This window comes from Penicillium nucicola, assembly GCF_028828085.1.
Source record: "Penicillium nucicola strain IBT 29836 chromosome Unknown utg000010l, whole genome shotgun sequence".
Taxonomy (NCBI): Eukaryota; Fungi; Ascomycota; class Eurotiomycetes; order Eurotiales; family Aspergillaceae; genus Penicillium; species Penicillium nucicola.
Genome location: NW_026643134.1, coordinates 5,373,235 through 5,387,657, shown reverse-complemented (window position 1 = coordinate 5,387,657; position 14,423 = coordinate 5,373,235). Strand labels below are relative to the sequence as shown.

The following is a 14,423-nucleotide window of genomic DNA, read 5'->3' as shown; positions in this document are numbered from 1 at the left end:
TTTCAAGCGGTCTGCTTATCCGCTGTCCAATCATTTGGGTGGGCGTACCTGGCCACGTAAAGTGAGTACTGTACCCTAGAGGAGATGTTGGAGTATTCTAGATCGAATGTGCTTTCTCTGTCTCAAGTTGACCAAAGGGTAACTCGAAGCGACGGGACAAATATACTCTATACTCTCCATCTAGACTAAACCGTGGGAAGCCAATCTGATAACTCATTTCTTGATACCGAACTACCCCTACCCTAACCCTTTTACACTTCTACCGTACATCTCTATATGTACATCTCTACACTTCTACCCACCCGATATCTTACTCTGTACCTCTTTTCCAAATACACAGATGCTGAAGATCACATGCAAAAAAAAAAGAAGAAGAACATTAAAAACGAACAAAGCACCCGGCCTCGTCCAACACCCGGACCTCATTGGCCCTAATCACCACCCCTACTGACTTGCATCTGTACTCTGCATCGACAATCCAGGGCAAATATGACTCAACATGCAGAACGCACAGCGTGGTCCAGCCATCCTGGAAACCAACACATCCCCCTCAGACTCCAGCTCTGATCCCAGGAGGTGGGTGCACCGGGTGGGGGTCATCTGACTGCCTGATCCTCTACACTGCAGATGGGGGTAGGTGTAAGTTACGAGGTTGGTGTACTTCGATCGCGAGGTAGATCTACTTGCCATGGCTTATCTCGGGGAATTAGCCGACCTTCGGAGCTTTTTGCTTGGTTGCTTTTTGTTATCGGTGCCATATGGCCCTGTCTCCGATACCCTGGTGTGTGACGGACTGCTGGCTTCCCACGCGACTTATTGGCTAGCGGGATGTCAGGTACACGCACTTGGTCGCTTGCTTTTCGGTCTCCTCTCTTGGCTGGAGCCTGTTCCCTGGAGTCTGTACCTGGGACTTGGGGGGGAGGGGGCTTGGTCTCCAAGGGTCTGTGGGTGGTGGTGCGACCGCATGCTTTCGATCGTGGCTGGATTATATATATCACATTTGGGCGGGGCTCAAATGGGAAACAAGGGGGAGAGAATATCTCTGCGTATTCTTTGTTCAGCTTGCAGGGATTCTGCGGGGCAAGTGAGGTACCGGAGCCTCAGCGCTTTGTTTGTTAAACGCCGTAGGTTAGGGTTGTGGGTGGTGGGTGTTTCACTTGAGGGCTATTATTGGCATACCAAGCCGCCAATCCAAGTACTGTGTTTGTGGGTTATCTACACTATCAACCAGTGGCTTCGATATGGCTGCATCTGGGCTTTGACTCGTGTACTTGCATACGGCGCTTTCGGCCACTGGTTGATAACCAAATTGTCGAGGCTCACTGAAGCTTAAGGAAGATTCGATGATGCATCTCCAACGGCCACCTTGTTGATTGCTCACTACAGTAAGTGACATATCTGAATTCCGGGCGCTCCAACTGCCACTGTTGAAATCGATATATGTTTGGGGTTCATGGCGGAATCAAGCCAAGAGGCGCAGCTATAGATTTACCCATCTTCTTGTCCTAACTAATTACCTCCATAGCCCATATCATACCCATGAGCAATGGCTTATCTTGAGTGTTTCCACAAGCAGCAGCCACTGGACTAGTGGCTTACAGCAGGGGTCATCTGTTGACAGGGCTATGAAGTATTATTCAACCATTTCTATGCGTAATTCTCGCAGTGAATGGACTCTTCCTACATTTTCTGGGCCTTAACCTAGCTCTCCTTTTTCGTCCTTTCTTTGCCTCCCTCATGCCCATGTTTGAATTTATGAATTCCATGGGGGTAGTTACCAGGTTCCCCTCTTTCCCATAAGTATAGTGGGAGCTACTGGTTTCCTTATCAAGTGGAAAAGTACTAGGAGGTGCATACCGTCTTGAGGTACATTCCCGGCGCAATCACTGGTGATTTGGTCTTATCTGGACCGATGTATCTGTTTTGAATTTTTAGATATTTATGCGTCTTAGGGCCTTGTAAGTTGCATGTCTAGTGGTCTTCAAATTTATTAACAAAAAAAGGAAGTACCAAACATACTCTATAATAACAGCTTCAATATCTCGCTTGCTACCTGGCATCGGGTTCGTGATTGTATGCACCTCCCGTAATGCATGATGATAAACTCAGGTGAAAATCAACCCAGAATTGATTTTGCTCCTAGGGCGAGAGCAATTTAAGTAAATGTTGATGCAGGAGACCCTGAAACTTTCGTTCGCATGAGAGTATCCCTATACAAGTCCATTAACTGTGGAGTGGTCACCAACACAGCTTCTATCCTCGGACTGGTAGGCGGTCCAGTTGAATCCAGTGCCTGGACTGCGAGCAAAGATGACGAAACCCTATTTTAATTGTCATACGCCCCCAAGTATATAACAGTACCAATTGAGAACTAGGAAGCTGCCACTTGATGATATATTATTACTCTGGTGATTACCATCGATCATTACGGATCTTTTGGGATTTCACAATGGTTCTATATCAATCAACATACATAGACAATTTTGCTACGGACATTCCTACTTCAAACTCGTTAGAGCTAGGACAAAGTACTATCGTTTCATGTCCAGATACGTACTGATACTTCTAACCTTCCGAACTATGTAATAATCATTGCTCTTTAAGCCGATGCAAGATCTTTATACACACCCGCCTCGATGTCCTGATACAGCTGGAAGACTTTGGCATCACCAAATGGCAGAATCTGGGCACAGACAAAACCAGCCAACCCATTTTCACGATCACACCACCAGTAGAGGTTAGGGAGACCAGACCATTGGGCAGTTGTCACAGAACGACCCGTCAAGCCCCCAGTTAGCAGGAAGGTCAGTCCCCAACCCTGACGGTCACCGGCGACAGTTGGGTGAAGCCCAGTGCCAGAGTTTGTCAGGTCAGGCTTTGCGTTGGGAATGTACTTTTCAGACAGGGGTGGAAGGTTCGCGATTTGGTTGCGGAACATTTCGTCTACGGTGTCTTTCTTCAAAAGCTGTGATCCGGTGGTTGGTGAAGTGCCGTCATTCAGAAGAATTGCTAAAATTTCTGGGAATCATTAGCCACTGAGAGCATGTTACAGACAGAGAGACTTACGGCAATAATCTTGGGGTGTTGAGAAACATCCAGCTCCACCACTATTGAACAAGGACTCGGCATCGGACTTGGTTTCCACCGTTAGTGGCCGTCGGAGAAGATGATCCCGCGGAGAGATTCTTCCGGCCGAGTCGCGTTGGTGCATATAAGCCAATTTCTCTTTCATGGCTGGACTCGGGAGCATGGAGATCTCGGTCAGGCCTAGTGGCTCGAAGATGTGTTGGTGAAAGTATTCATTCAATGTCTTCTTGGTTATACGTTCGATCACCACACCGACCCAATCGATATTGACCTGTTATATGCCATAGACAATCAGTCACTGCAATGTTTGGAAATGTCCAGATAGGCATCCTTACACCATACTCCCAAGCTTCTCCTGGCTGGTGCACCAGTGGCTGTTTGAAGTCATTAAAATACCCGGAGAACTCGTCGAAGCCAACAGGGCGGCTCGAGTCCCGAAGTTTGTCATTCATAAAGGCATATCCAAAGCCAGCTATAAAGGTCTTCACGTCAGAACTCAAGCTCGAGTGTATGTGAAGAGTATCACTAACCAGTATGGGTCAATAGCATCCTCAACGTAATTCCCCTCGCCTTGTCCACCAAGGAGCCATCTTCTTGTAAGACTTTGACTTCCTCCAACTCCGGACAGATGCGCTCAATCTCATTGGCATCATCCAAGGACAATTTCCCCTGTTCCACGAGCTGCATGCACGCAATTCCAGTAATCAACTTGGTACAGGATGCAATCCAAAAGACACTGTCGGCTCCTAATGGCTCGGTGCTTCCATGTCCTCTCTTTCCACCTGCGTGAGAGAACAGCAATTTGCCATCCTTTCCAATGACTGCAGCTGCAGCACCAGGCAATCCGTTGTCCGGGTCGCTGCAGGCCGAGTCAATCCGGCTCTTCAGTGCATCTGCTGTGGTTGAGAGTAGGCCCATTTTGTGCCCAATGTTGATATTGTGATGGACGGGAGATGTGTACAGAAGTTGGGGTAAAACCTGAGTCCCCGCAGATCCCCTGGCTGCGGGGTCTTCCCGCTCGGTTCAACGAGTTATTCAAGAGTTGAGCTGCCATTGCGGTTTCTGTTATCATTTGCTTCAGAAACTATATAAATTAAATCATAGGTAGGCATAGAATATGAGCCCCTTGCTATAGCAATAGAGTCGCTGTTTAATATATCGTCCAAGAAAACTCATAATCAAAAATCACCACCCCTGGTATGACCATGCGGTCGCTCTTCCTTGCCCACGCTGAGCTTCTCATACTCACTGATCATTCCCTTCAGTCCTAGTAGTGGAAATTCGCTTAGATTGCTGTCCGGGTAGACTGGCCCATCTGTGGACTTTGATGCTTGATTCCACGGTTCTGCTGCTTGAGAATGAGGTTCATCTATAAATATTTCCTTGACTTCTTCTGGAATGTCTTCAAGCTTATCTGGGCTCACACCATGCTGTTGAGAGTTTCGAGCCTGGACGGACAATTTAAAGAAATGGAAAAGGCTGCCTCCCACCGGAGAACGTTTCGCGATGGTGGAGAAGGCCTTTGTCAGGTACAAGAAGTCGTTGTCCAGAACGTCGAAGGAGGGTTGCTCGAGTAAAACGTAGAGTGCAACACTAATCGCGTACATGGTGAACTGATGGCCGTATTGAATTCCGTATTGCGATTGCATGACTTGTGAAATGGCGGATATTTCCCTTGCCGAGGAAATTGCTATCTCGTTGGCACTTTGTCCGCTTTCTGCGCTGAAAAACAAAGGTGTTCGTTTTTTTGGATTGCTGAATGATGTATAATAACCGAAGTTGTCGCAGCATAGGTTGATCATAAGTGCATGATAACGCATTCTGTTTCGAGGTCAATTCAGTGAGCGAGAATCAAATGGTGGCATGAAGAACGAACCCGAGAAGAAGGATATGAGGCACTGGGTTTCCTGATGAGCTGAAGATCTCAGGGAGTGATGATTGCCACTCGCAGAGCCGGTTGTAGTTCTCTTGCTTGGACATGTTCGCTTCACTTGTCTTTCTCTGCTCTGTTGGTATTATTCGAGACATATCTCGAGCAATGTAAGACAGATCGCAGGCTCGATCAAAATAGATGCTCATATGAGATGGTCGTGTGTGACCTGGGAGAGGATAGGGTATCCACGTCTCTTCGTCTTCTTTGACGGCTGCAATTCGATCCACGCTGACTTCATTCACGCGACTCGGCCTGAGGAAGTTTGTGTGTACAATGCTTTTCTCTCGGTATTAGCTAGATGTCAAATACGGAGACGCTTGCTGTGGAGACATACGTATCAATTTGGAAAAGTCCCCAGGCAGTGCGTTTGAGTGATCTGATCATCTCTTCGGACATTTGCGATTTGTTCAGATTCAATTTCTTCCGGTTGATGATTCCCATCTCTTCTGCCATTTCGGTTGCTTGATGAAGCATGGCATAGCCGAAGTCATTATTACCCAAATTGGAGTACCTGAGCGATTCGTTAGTAACCAGGACAGGCTTCAACCCTTCGAAACGTTACGTGCCTCTCATACAACAATAAAGTTGCCTGCAAAGTGGCTAAACGGGTACCACTTCCCCTATCAAATGCGTATAACCTCATATAGCCCTCTGCTTCGGCCAGGAACTCAGCTCCTTTTGTTTTGACGTCTCCCGGGACCGTGTAAGCTTCGTTGTTTTGCGAGTAGTCCTGTCACCGACAATGTTAAACAGAAAGACGTCAAACAAAGGAATTTCGATACTCACACACGCATTTGCAAGCATGGCATTGACCAGGAATGGAGTGCAAAAGTCCGAATACAGGCTTCCATTCCTCATATGCGCAAGAAAGGTCTTGCGGTCAATGAATGCGTAGAACGGATAGTCCCAAGTCATATACAAGGAGATCAAGTGCGACACCAAATCATCATCGTCGGTCACATTTGTCCACGGCTTGGCTGGGACTTTGTAAGGAGCGCTCCCACACAGAAACCGAATATCCATGATCTGAGGTCGCAGCCGGGGGGCATCCACTCCGGTGTTGTGTCGCGCCTTTTTGGATCTCCGGAATTCTTCTTCGTCCCTCTGTGCGTGTGTATCGGGTAGAATCTTGTGTAGATATCCGCGAATATTCTGTACCGTCGAGTAGTTGCGGATCATCTGAAGCAGCCCTTTTTGATTTTCCTGGCTTGCGGACCGTATTGTTTCAAAGACATCGTATAAAAGATCGCGATAGTAAGTCGAGTCGCTGGTCATATCCTCTGTGGGACTATACGGTTGCTTGAGTCTTCCCTTCTGACTTCGGTCATTCCCTACTACCGGGGGTTTTTGGTCTGTCTGCATGACCGGTATCAATACAGGCTGGCCACTTTTCTCGGGATTTGAAGACGAAAATGTTGCTTTTCTCATATTTGATGATCAAATCCCATAATTATCAATCTTTCAATGCTCTCTAATACTAAAGGGTTGGAGGTGGCATTTGATTCAGATTTATGATCGCGGTTCCATTCCATACAAGTTTTATGAGTCTGCGGGTGACGAATTATGACAGCATACCATTCACAACAGTTTGACTTTCGATACTCACAATTCTTGAAACTCGTCTTGATCACAGATTCTAACTTTCCGTTGAAGATTCCTGACCAGAGTCGAGCCAGAAACACCTTCAGGCCCCGTGAATTCCTTCAAGCCTTCGAATTGCGGGTATCTACGCGCATCACGACTTGGATTAGTGCCCGAAAAACACTTAAGGATGGCTTGGCAATTTCCACCTCACCAGATAACGCGAGACAACTACAGCCACTCGATGATATCGTGATACGTGGAAAAGGCAGCCGGAGCATGACATCACTCGTTCTACCGCCCTCAGCAATGAACTTGGCGAACTCATTCCTTGATTTGAAGGCGTACAATATTAATTCAAATCACAGCGGACCTCATAATCCAACCGGCAGACATCCCGAGGTCGTAAACGCTTTGATGTTCCCCGGCCTTGCCGGCCACAATTCTTCGGGCGAACAATCCTGAAATCTGCGGCAAATTGCAATACTATTTGGAGGGGAAATGATGTGAAGATTGACGATTGAATGCGTGATCTATCGTATCGTATCTGTTGCTCATAGCAGACATTATGAAAGTGTATCAAATTGTTCGTTACGAAACCCACATTCGAAGCCCGGGAGACATACCTCCATACATCTCTTCGCCCTGCTTCGATATCTCTTTTCATCTTCCTTTGATCAAGCTCCAGGTGCCTTGAATCATGGTTATCAAATGATGGTTGTCTTGAAGCATGTAAGCCAAGTTACAAGCCCAGTCAACATGAATTATTCGTGTGGCTATGTGATAGACCTAGTAGCTTATAACTATGATTTTTTTTCTCGACATACACTATGCAGGGCTTTACCTAGCTGTTCATATATAGAATACTCTACAATCAACAAGCTCCCCAACTCGCCACTCTCTAGAGATATTCAGATTGCATCCCCGTCACGTGTCGCTTTTATCTACCAAAGTCCCAACGATGAGCCATCCCCCTCCATTGTCAATACTCAGTTGGATCCCTTCGATACACCCCAGTCTCCCAGGATTGCATCAATATGGGCTCAGCATTCAACATCAAAATTTCTGAAGGAGAAGACCATAACAATCTAAAAGCAGAGATCCAAAGACTAGTCGACACAGCAGGCTGGCAACTCCACAGCGACGATGAAATCCAAAAGACATACCACTGTCGAACCTGGACCAAGATCAGTGTTTGTCATTGGAACTACCAGATCATCATGAATTCATTGATTGACCTTGATAGGATTTCTTCACGGGTGTGGCGACAAAATGCAAAGATGCGAACCATCATCCTAAAGTGATCTTGGTATGGATGCCTACCTATGCTTGGGTTTTTACTCTATGTATCATGTACGAAGTACTGACCCGTTAACAAGGATTATAATTCTATCACCTTCCACTGGAAAACTCATTCGCCTCCCGGTCTCTCACGAAAGGACGTTCAAATGGCTGATTTTTGTGATTCTTGGGCTCAGATTGTCAAGACTGTTCCAGCAGAGAGTGCGCCGAGTTGTTCTGATGGGAAAGCTACCTAGACGAGAGAAAAGTTCCTCGGAGGAGACATCTTTTCTTATGATTTCTGATGAATCAGCGAGGTAATCAAGAATAGAGTTTCGTTTGGTTGTTTGATATTAAATCTGTGGCTCTCGTGTAAACAGGCCACGTTTATCTTATTGTTGGCCTCATTGCAATGACGCGATGCTATTCATATCACGTTTTCAATCGCGATAGTACTACCGTCCCAATGGACCAACGACCGAGCTAACCATGACGGCAGCTTCCCGTTCCCAGTTACCAACAACAACTATCTCACTGCCTGATCGGCCCTTTTCGGCCAATAGGCTTGTTGCTGAAAATCGGGATGCGCGAAGCACACATTCCTTGATCTCGACTCTCAATCGGTCGCGGTTGGATCGTAATGTTCGTGCGGAGATTCCGCCACGATTCACGATTTCCTGGACGCGAGAAGTGAGGGAGGAGGCGACAGAGCGCCAGAAATAGGAAGGTAATGATGAAGTGTCCAGGGCCTGGAGGAGAGGCTGTAAGAGGTTGTTCGTGCTTGATAAGGTTGTTTGGGGCTCAGCCGTCTCGTCGGCTGTCGTGGAATCCAAGAGTGGGTGAGGTGGTGGGCGGAGAGATTTGAGAATAGTCTCGAGGGCGACGATATCTTGGCATTTTGAGGAAATGTCGGCTAAAGTTCGGTCCATGGTTGGGAGCTGGGCGAGGGCTCTGGCGAGTGAGTTTACGGATGTCATGATTGCCGTGTGCATGTACCCCTGTAGGGTTGATAAAAGGAGTTCGGGCTTGTAGGCTGATGCAGTGGTGGTCCCTTGGGGGATGGGTGAAAGCAGATACAAAGTGGTGACAGCGGTTGTTAGGCGTGCTCGCGCATCTCGGGCTTGTTTGTAGCCGGATGGCACGGACTGGCCGTTTCCACTTGCTGAAATTGAGGACAAAGAAAACCGGTTCATGGCTTGCTGGGCTCTGGATTTGACCATGTTCTCTGCGGGCATGACAAACTCCCCTCGGAGGGTGCGAACAGCCTTCACCCGGTCCAGTCCATAGCCCTCTTCGCCTTCTGCCGTAGCTGTGAGCAACTCTCGTAAACTAATGATTGTGTACGCGGCTCGCTCCAGCGCACGGAATCCATCTTTCCCAGATGGTGATGCCGCCCCATCCGTGCCTGCTGAGAGAGCCGGTCCCGTTGAGCCTCGGCCAGTAATTTCAGCGACCTGGCTCTCCAACTGTCTGCCCAATGTCAGACTGCGTGTGACAGCCCGTGCTAACCTAACTGTTGCCAGTGAATTTTCAGCGGCAATGCGTGCTTCGTCGGCCGCTTGCCATTTTTGGATCACCTCTTTCTGGAGGCGTTCGTATCCTTTGGTCACAGATTCAATTTGCGTTCCTGATTCTGTGAGGATGTGATCTGCTGCTGCAGTTCTGTCCTGCGTGTGTGAAAGCAGGGGAAGAGCTGACTTTGTTGTCAATGCATGGATGTGTGTGTCGATCTCCTGGAGATCGAATAGCACCCGGGATAATGGTGTTGATAGATCCAGTGGGGTGTCAGTTGCATTGTTTGTGCTGTTCACCAAGGTATTGGCGAATGAAGACGGAGAGAAATCCGGGTCCAAGAAGGCCTCGTAGTCTATATACGAGGGGTCTCCTTCCGCCATTTTTGGTCTAGACGCGTCTAATCTCTGGATTGTTGCATGTAAAAAACAGCAAAAGCTGGTCCAGTCGAAGTACACTCTAGACTAGCCAATCCACAATCTAGCAGTGGGGCGAGGAATTGAATCGGCCCGAGTCTGTGATATCAAGAACGTAGATGGGGGAGAGGGATATCGGCGAGCGACCACATGGCAGCCAATCACGTGTTGGTGTCTTAGTCATCCTATACATCTTGACTTATTCTTTTTTTTTGATCTGCAGATTTGAGGCGTTAGTCTGGTTGGAATGGTCTATGGGTGATAGAATTGTGTTTGAATGACTCCAAGAATTGTATCTCGCATGGTCTCCAAGTCAATCGACGTGTCTTATGACTCAGGAGCATCTATATAATGTTCAAGAGCCCGTATGTCTCAAGCTTATCGCAAGCCCAAAGACGCATGAATGCCGATCGCCTGATGCCCAAGAACCACAGCCAATGAATATCGCATTTCCAACCTCCTCACTCGGCGTTCTAGTTTACTTCCAGCGCCTTCCAATGACAGGGCGGGGTTCCCCAAACTCTCCACAGATAAGACTTCGGAGATAATTCCGATGGATCTTTAAAGGGCAGTTCTTTCCCGTCTTCCGACTTTTATAGGGCAACAACTTCGCACTTGACCATAGTACACGCATTAACAATGTCAGCATCTACAACAACCCAAACCGAGCAATTGGTGCGCCTGACTAGCAAAGACCAACTCCCCGCACTCCCCTCAGCAAACGATGCCACATTCCAAGGTCTGGCCCGGGGAACCCGCAATGGAGGTCTCAAGCTACAGGGCATCCCCACCTTCACGAATCTCCAAGAAAAGCGCCAATGGATGAAGGAGCATATGGCTGCTGCATTCCGCTACTTTGGCAAATTGGGTTATAACGAGGGCGTTTCGGGTCATATTTCGATGCGAGGTATGTACCAAATATCCAGATCTGCGGCTGGTTATGTTGGCTCTCTGGTCTCGTTCTTCTTACATGGAGAATGAAATATAACAGTGAGATCGAGCCTGATATTGACACGAAATGTCTATAGACCCCATTCTCGCAGACCATTTCTGGATGAACCCCTTCGCAAAGCATTTCTCAACCATCAAAGCCTCCGATCTTGTACTGCTAGACGCAGATGGATTCGTTGTTGACGGTGGTGCCCAGCTGCCAGTCAATGAAGCCGGATTTTTGATCCATTCTGAGATTCACAAGGCTCGGCCTGATGTTGTTGCAGCGGCGCATACGCACGGTATCCATGGGAAGACATGGAGCTCATTTGGAAAGCCAATTGAGATGCTTACTCAAGGTTCGTTGGTTCCAATCTTGATTCTGACACATTGGAAGGTTCGGTTGGTGCTAATGCGGGATTGATTTAGATTCTTGTAATTTCTTTGGTCGACTCGGTGTTTATGAAGACCATGGAGGTATTGTTCTTTCTTCCGAGGAGGGGAAGAACATTGCCAAAGCATTAGGTCCGGATAATATCGCTTGTATTTTGCAGAATCATGGGTTCGTTGTGGATTTTCTCTACCTCTCTTCTCTGGCTGACTTTTGCCATCTTTTTCAGACTTTTGACCGTTGGTCGAACCGTCGACGAGGCCGCCATTCTCTACTCTATGCTTGAACATGCTTGTCATTCGCAGCTTATGGCCGATGCGGCGGCTGCCAATGGAGTTCCAAAGATAATTATTGATGATAACGCGGCTAAGTTCACTGCGGAAGCTGCTCAGAATCCTGTAAGTTGTGATACCAGGTATTTTTTTCAGAATGTGGTATACTGATATCTCAAAGCACAACTTCTATACCGAGTTCCAGCCTGAGTATGACTTGCTAGTGGAGGAGACCAATGGAAAGTTCCTTCTGTGATATCGATGGACAGCATATAGTCTGCTTTACAGACCATGTTGGCCGTTGGTTGTTGGCAATACTTTGACGACATGTTCAAGCCACACTTTCAGGGTTGCAAAAAATAGTAAATTATATTTCCAACGTATAGTTGGGAATTTCCTATTGATTATTTTACCTTTCAATATCTCACCATCATAAAAAGAATACATCTCAGAAGTGGATATATTGCTTCAGGAATAAATTCGGCCCCTAGGTGTTCCATATTGAAATAAAACATGAGTTAAAACTCTGCAATTGTACATGCTTCATTTTCATACAGCTCTTCATCAGCTCAACTGATAGTAATAGTAATACACGCCAACACATATTAAGTAAACATATAAGTCACTCAACAAATGATAAAAAAGAAAAGCAATTAGAGTCAAACGCCATCTATACAGATGCAACCGCCGCAAGGGTATACGAAATGGCAAAGGAAGCATCAATAGGACCTCACGGACCCAGGCGTAAAGAAAAGACCCAACCGAAGGCCAGGGGGAAAGAAACACAAAAGAAAGAGTCGTTCATAACTCAATTTCAGCACTTCCCAAGAAAATTCCCAAAGACCGAAGTCAAGGATGTATCAGAGAAGGGAGAAAAGGTTAGTTTCATACAGCACGCTCACCAGCATGTTTCATATCATCCAATTCATATTCCTGCAAGCTGCGCTCGCGACCACGACCCCGGCCAAAGCTCGACTCCTGCTGACCATCTCCAGCAGAAGGTCTTGAAGAAGACCCAGCCTGGCTGGTACTGCCTCCACCACCGAGCCCACCGAAGGAAATAGGCTCGAGCTCGCGTCGCTGGCAGGCCCACATACCCACGGACGTCATCATAGCCGCACTGGCGAATTGTAGTCCCCACCAGAGGAGATTAGCGGGTAAAGAACGGGTATAGAAGATCGTGGCAACGAGGTGAAGGAAGTGAATTGTCAGAGCGAAGTCCGGGACTAGCTTTGAGCGGGAGACGAAGAGGAGGAGGAAGATGACGCTGGGAGATAGGGTTAGTTATATATTCCCTCCTTGAGCACACCTTCTGTATATGCTGTGCTGTCTGAAAGTGGCCAACTCACCTAATAAAACAATTCAACATCCAAACCAACCCCAACATCCACCCAATGGTAGTATCCCCTCTCAACGAGCTCCATCCAAAGATAAGATCTAGCGAGAAGGGCGCGCCATACACGACCGTCGTGAACAAAATGAGAATCGTCGCGCAGGCATAGTATGCAACCTGCAGCAAGAGAATCTTGCGGATAATCTTCAGCGGAGGGAGTTCGGTGCGTGACCCCGCTGGTGGACGCCGGCGCGCGGGCATCAACTATATCTACAGGGACTGTCCCCTCTTGTATGTAGTGTTTTATGTGCGTGTGTTCCGGTAGTGTGGCGTGGTGTGCTGGAGCTCGGTGCGGTGCGGTGCCCGAGATCAAGGTGTGGAGGCAGGCGTCAGGGAGGAGAGAGGATCATGCGATGGAGCTGTAAAGTAGCTGTTTCAGAGGGAATGACGATGAGTATGTTGAGATAGCCGGTGGGAAAGGGCTCTCTGGGTTCTGATTATATGTAGAATAGAGGGAACGTGTGCAGGTGGAAAAAGGACCGGAGATCAACCTGCGATCAACAGTCTTGGCGGTCTCGGTGGCTTTCGAATCCCGCTCCGTCACCTTCACTTACACTACACACCTGCGTCTTTACGACTGTCCACTCTGTTTTGACTGTTGAGCGGCACTGAATACCGACCCCTGATTCCAACAATTGCATCCACCCTCCACATTCAATACCTCACCTGCGCAAAATGGGCTGGTCACCCTGGTCTTCCGGCGACTCGAAGAACGCTGCTTCCGACGGTGGCCGCATTGCACCAGACCGAACGAGTCGCGCACGCTGCTGGGAAGGACGTGATTCATTCTTTGCATGCTTAGACAAGAATGATATCTTGGATGGAATTAAGGAGGACAAGAAGGCGCGACAGAAGTGCGTGAAAGAGGTCGAGGAGTTTGAGGCTGCTTGTTCGCAGAGCTGGGTACGTATAGAAATGCCATTTGCTGGGATTTCATCTTGTTTCTCTTTTTCTTTTTCTTTTTTACTATTTGGTTACCTGCCATTTGCTGGGATTTCATCTTGTTTCTCTTTTTCTTTTTCTTTTTTACTATTTGGTTACCTTCCAAGTCAAATCTTCGCTTGCGTTGCACTATCTTACTTGGTTATATTTACTAATGCTGGTTTTTGGTCACAGGTCAAATACTTCAAGGAAAAGCGCGTGATGGAATTCAACCGGGATAAGACGATTGAGCGGATTCAACAGGAGGATGCGGCCAAGGTGAAGGAGTTGAAGTCGAAGGGTTGGGGATCCAAGTAAGAAGGCAAGGCGGTTTTGGTCAAGAGGCTGTTTCTTTCTGTACAATATGTAGCATATCCACTCTTATCACGTATTCTGATGAATTCTCTCAATGACACCGGCACTGGTATTTGTAGATCTAAGTGAAGGCCTTGCTGTTTGATTTGTGCCAGACTGTTAGAACGTATGGGGACTGTAATTGGGTACAAGTATGTGCTAAGCTGGCAGTGCATTGAAAGTACACTTGTCAGGAAGAAAGGCTTGTGCAAAGAAGCAAAATATCATATTATATCCAGTTTGTGCAAAGAAGCAGTTGGTCACAGTATAGCAAATGTGAAGCCAACGTTCGAAATGAAATATCAAACTCCCCTTAACACCACCCGTTGCCCTTATATCTAATATCTTGCTG

General features: G+C 47.4%; 6 protein-coding genes across 6 annotated transcripts; 2 read left to right on the top strand and 4 right to left on the bottom strand.

Moving 5' to 3' along the window:
* Positions 1–2,599: 2,599 nt before the first annotated feature.
* N7511_010609 (serine hydrolase domain-containing protein) lies at positions 2,600–4,005 on the bottom strand (the record flags this gene model as incomplete). The annotated part of the gene is made up of 4 exons (XM_057132986.1): positions 2,600–3,018; positions 3,067–3,358; positions 3,423–3,559; positions 3,618–4,005. The coding sequence occupies 4 exons, from the start codon at positions 4,003–4,005 to the stop codon at positions 2,600–2,602; spliced, it is 1,236 nt and encodes a 411-aa protein (XP_056980974.1).
* Positions 4,006–4,265: 260 nt separating this feature from the next.
* N7511_010608 (fungal specific transcription factor domain-containing protein) lies at positions 4,266–6,382 on the bottom strand (the record flags this gene model as incomplete). Its single annotated transcript, XM_057132985.1, has 5 exons — positions 4,266–4,908; positions 4,964–5,296; positions 5,355–5,531; positions 5,596–5,750; positions 5,807–6,382. 5 exons carry the CDS (start codon positions 6,380–6,382, stop codon positions 4,266–4,268), a joined length of 1,884 nt encoding a protein of 627 aa, XP_056980973.1.
* Positions 6,383–8,337: 1,955 nt separating this feature from the next.
* On the bottom strand, positions 8,338–9,777 carry N7511_010607 (putative Golgi transport complex component Cog5; the record flags this gene model as incomplete). The annotated part of the gene is made up of 1 exon (XM_057132984.1): positions 8,338–9,777. One exon carries the CDS (start codon positions 9,775–9,777, stop codon positions 8,338–8,340), a length of 1,440 nt encoding a protein of 479 aa, XP_056980972.1.
* A 672-nt stretch (positions 9,778–10,449) lies between these two features.
* N7511_010606 (class II aldolase/adducin domain protein) lies at positions 10,450–11,659 on the top strand (the record flags this gene model as incomplete). Its single annotated transcript, XM_057132983.1, has 5 exons — positions 10,450–10,717; positions 10,839–11,099; positions 11,170–11,302; positions 11,361–11,529; positions 11,585–11,659. 5 exons carry the CDS (start codon positions 10,450–10,452, stop codon positions 11,657–11,659), a joined length of 906 nt encoding a protein of 301 aa, XP_056980971.1.
* Positions 11,660–12,288: 629 nt separating this feature from the next.
* On the bottom strand, positions 12,289–12,997 carry N7511_010605 (protein SYS1; the record flags this gene model as incomplete). Its single annotated transcript, XM_057132982.1, has 2 exons — positions 12,289–12,670; positions 12,753–12,997. 2 exons carry the CDS (start codon positions 12,995–12,997, stop codon positions 12,289–12,291), a joined length of 627 nt encoding a protein of 208 aa, XP_056980970.1.
* Positions 12,998–13,471: 474 nt separating this feature from the next.
* On the top strand, positions 13,472–14,035 carry N7511_010604 (cytochrome c oxidase subunit 6B family protein; the record flags this gene model as incomplete). The annotated part of the gene is made up of 2 exons (XM_057132981.1): positions 13,472–13,699; positions 13,913–14,035. The coding sequence occupies 2 exons, from the start codon at positions 13,472–13,474 to the stop codon at positions 14,033–14,035; spliced, it is 351 nt and encodes a 116-aa protein (XP_056980969.1).
* Between the last annotated feature and the right edge of the window lie 388 nt (positions 14,036–14,423).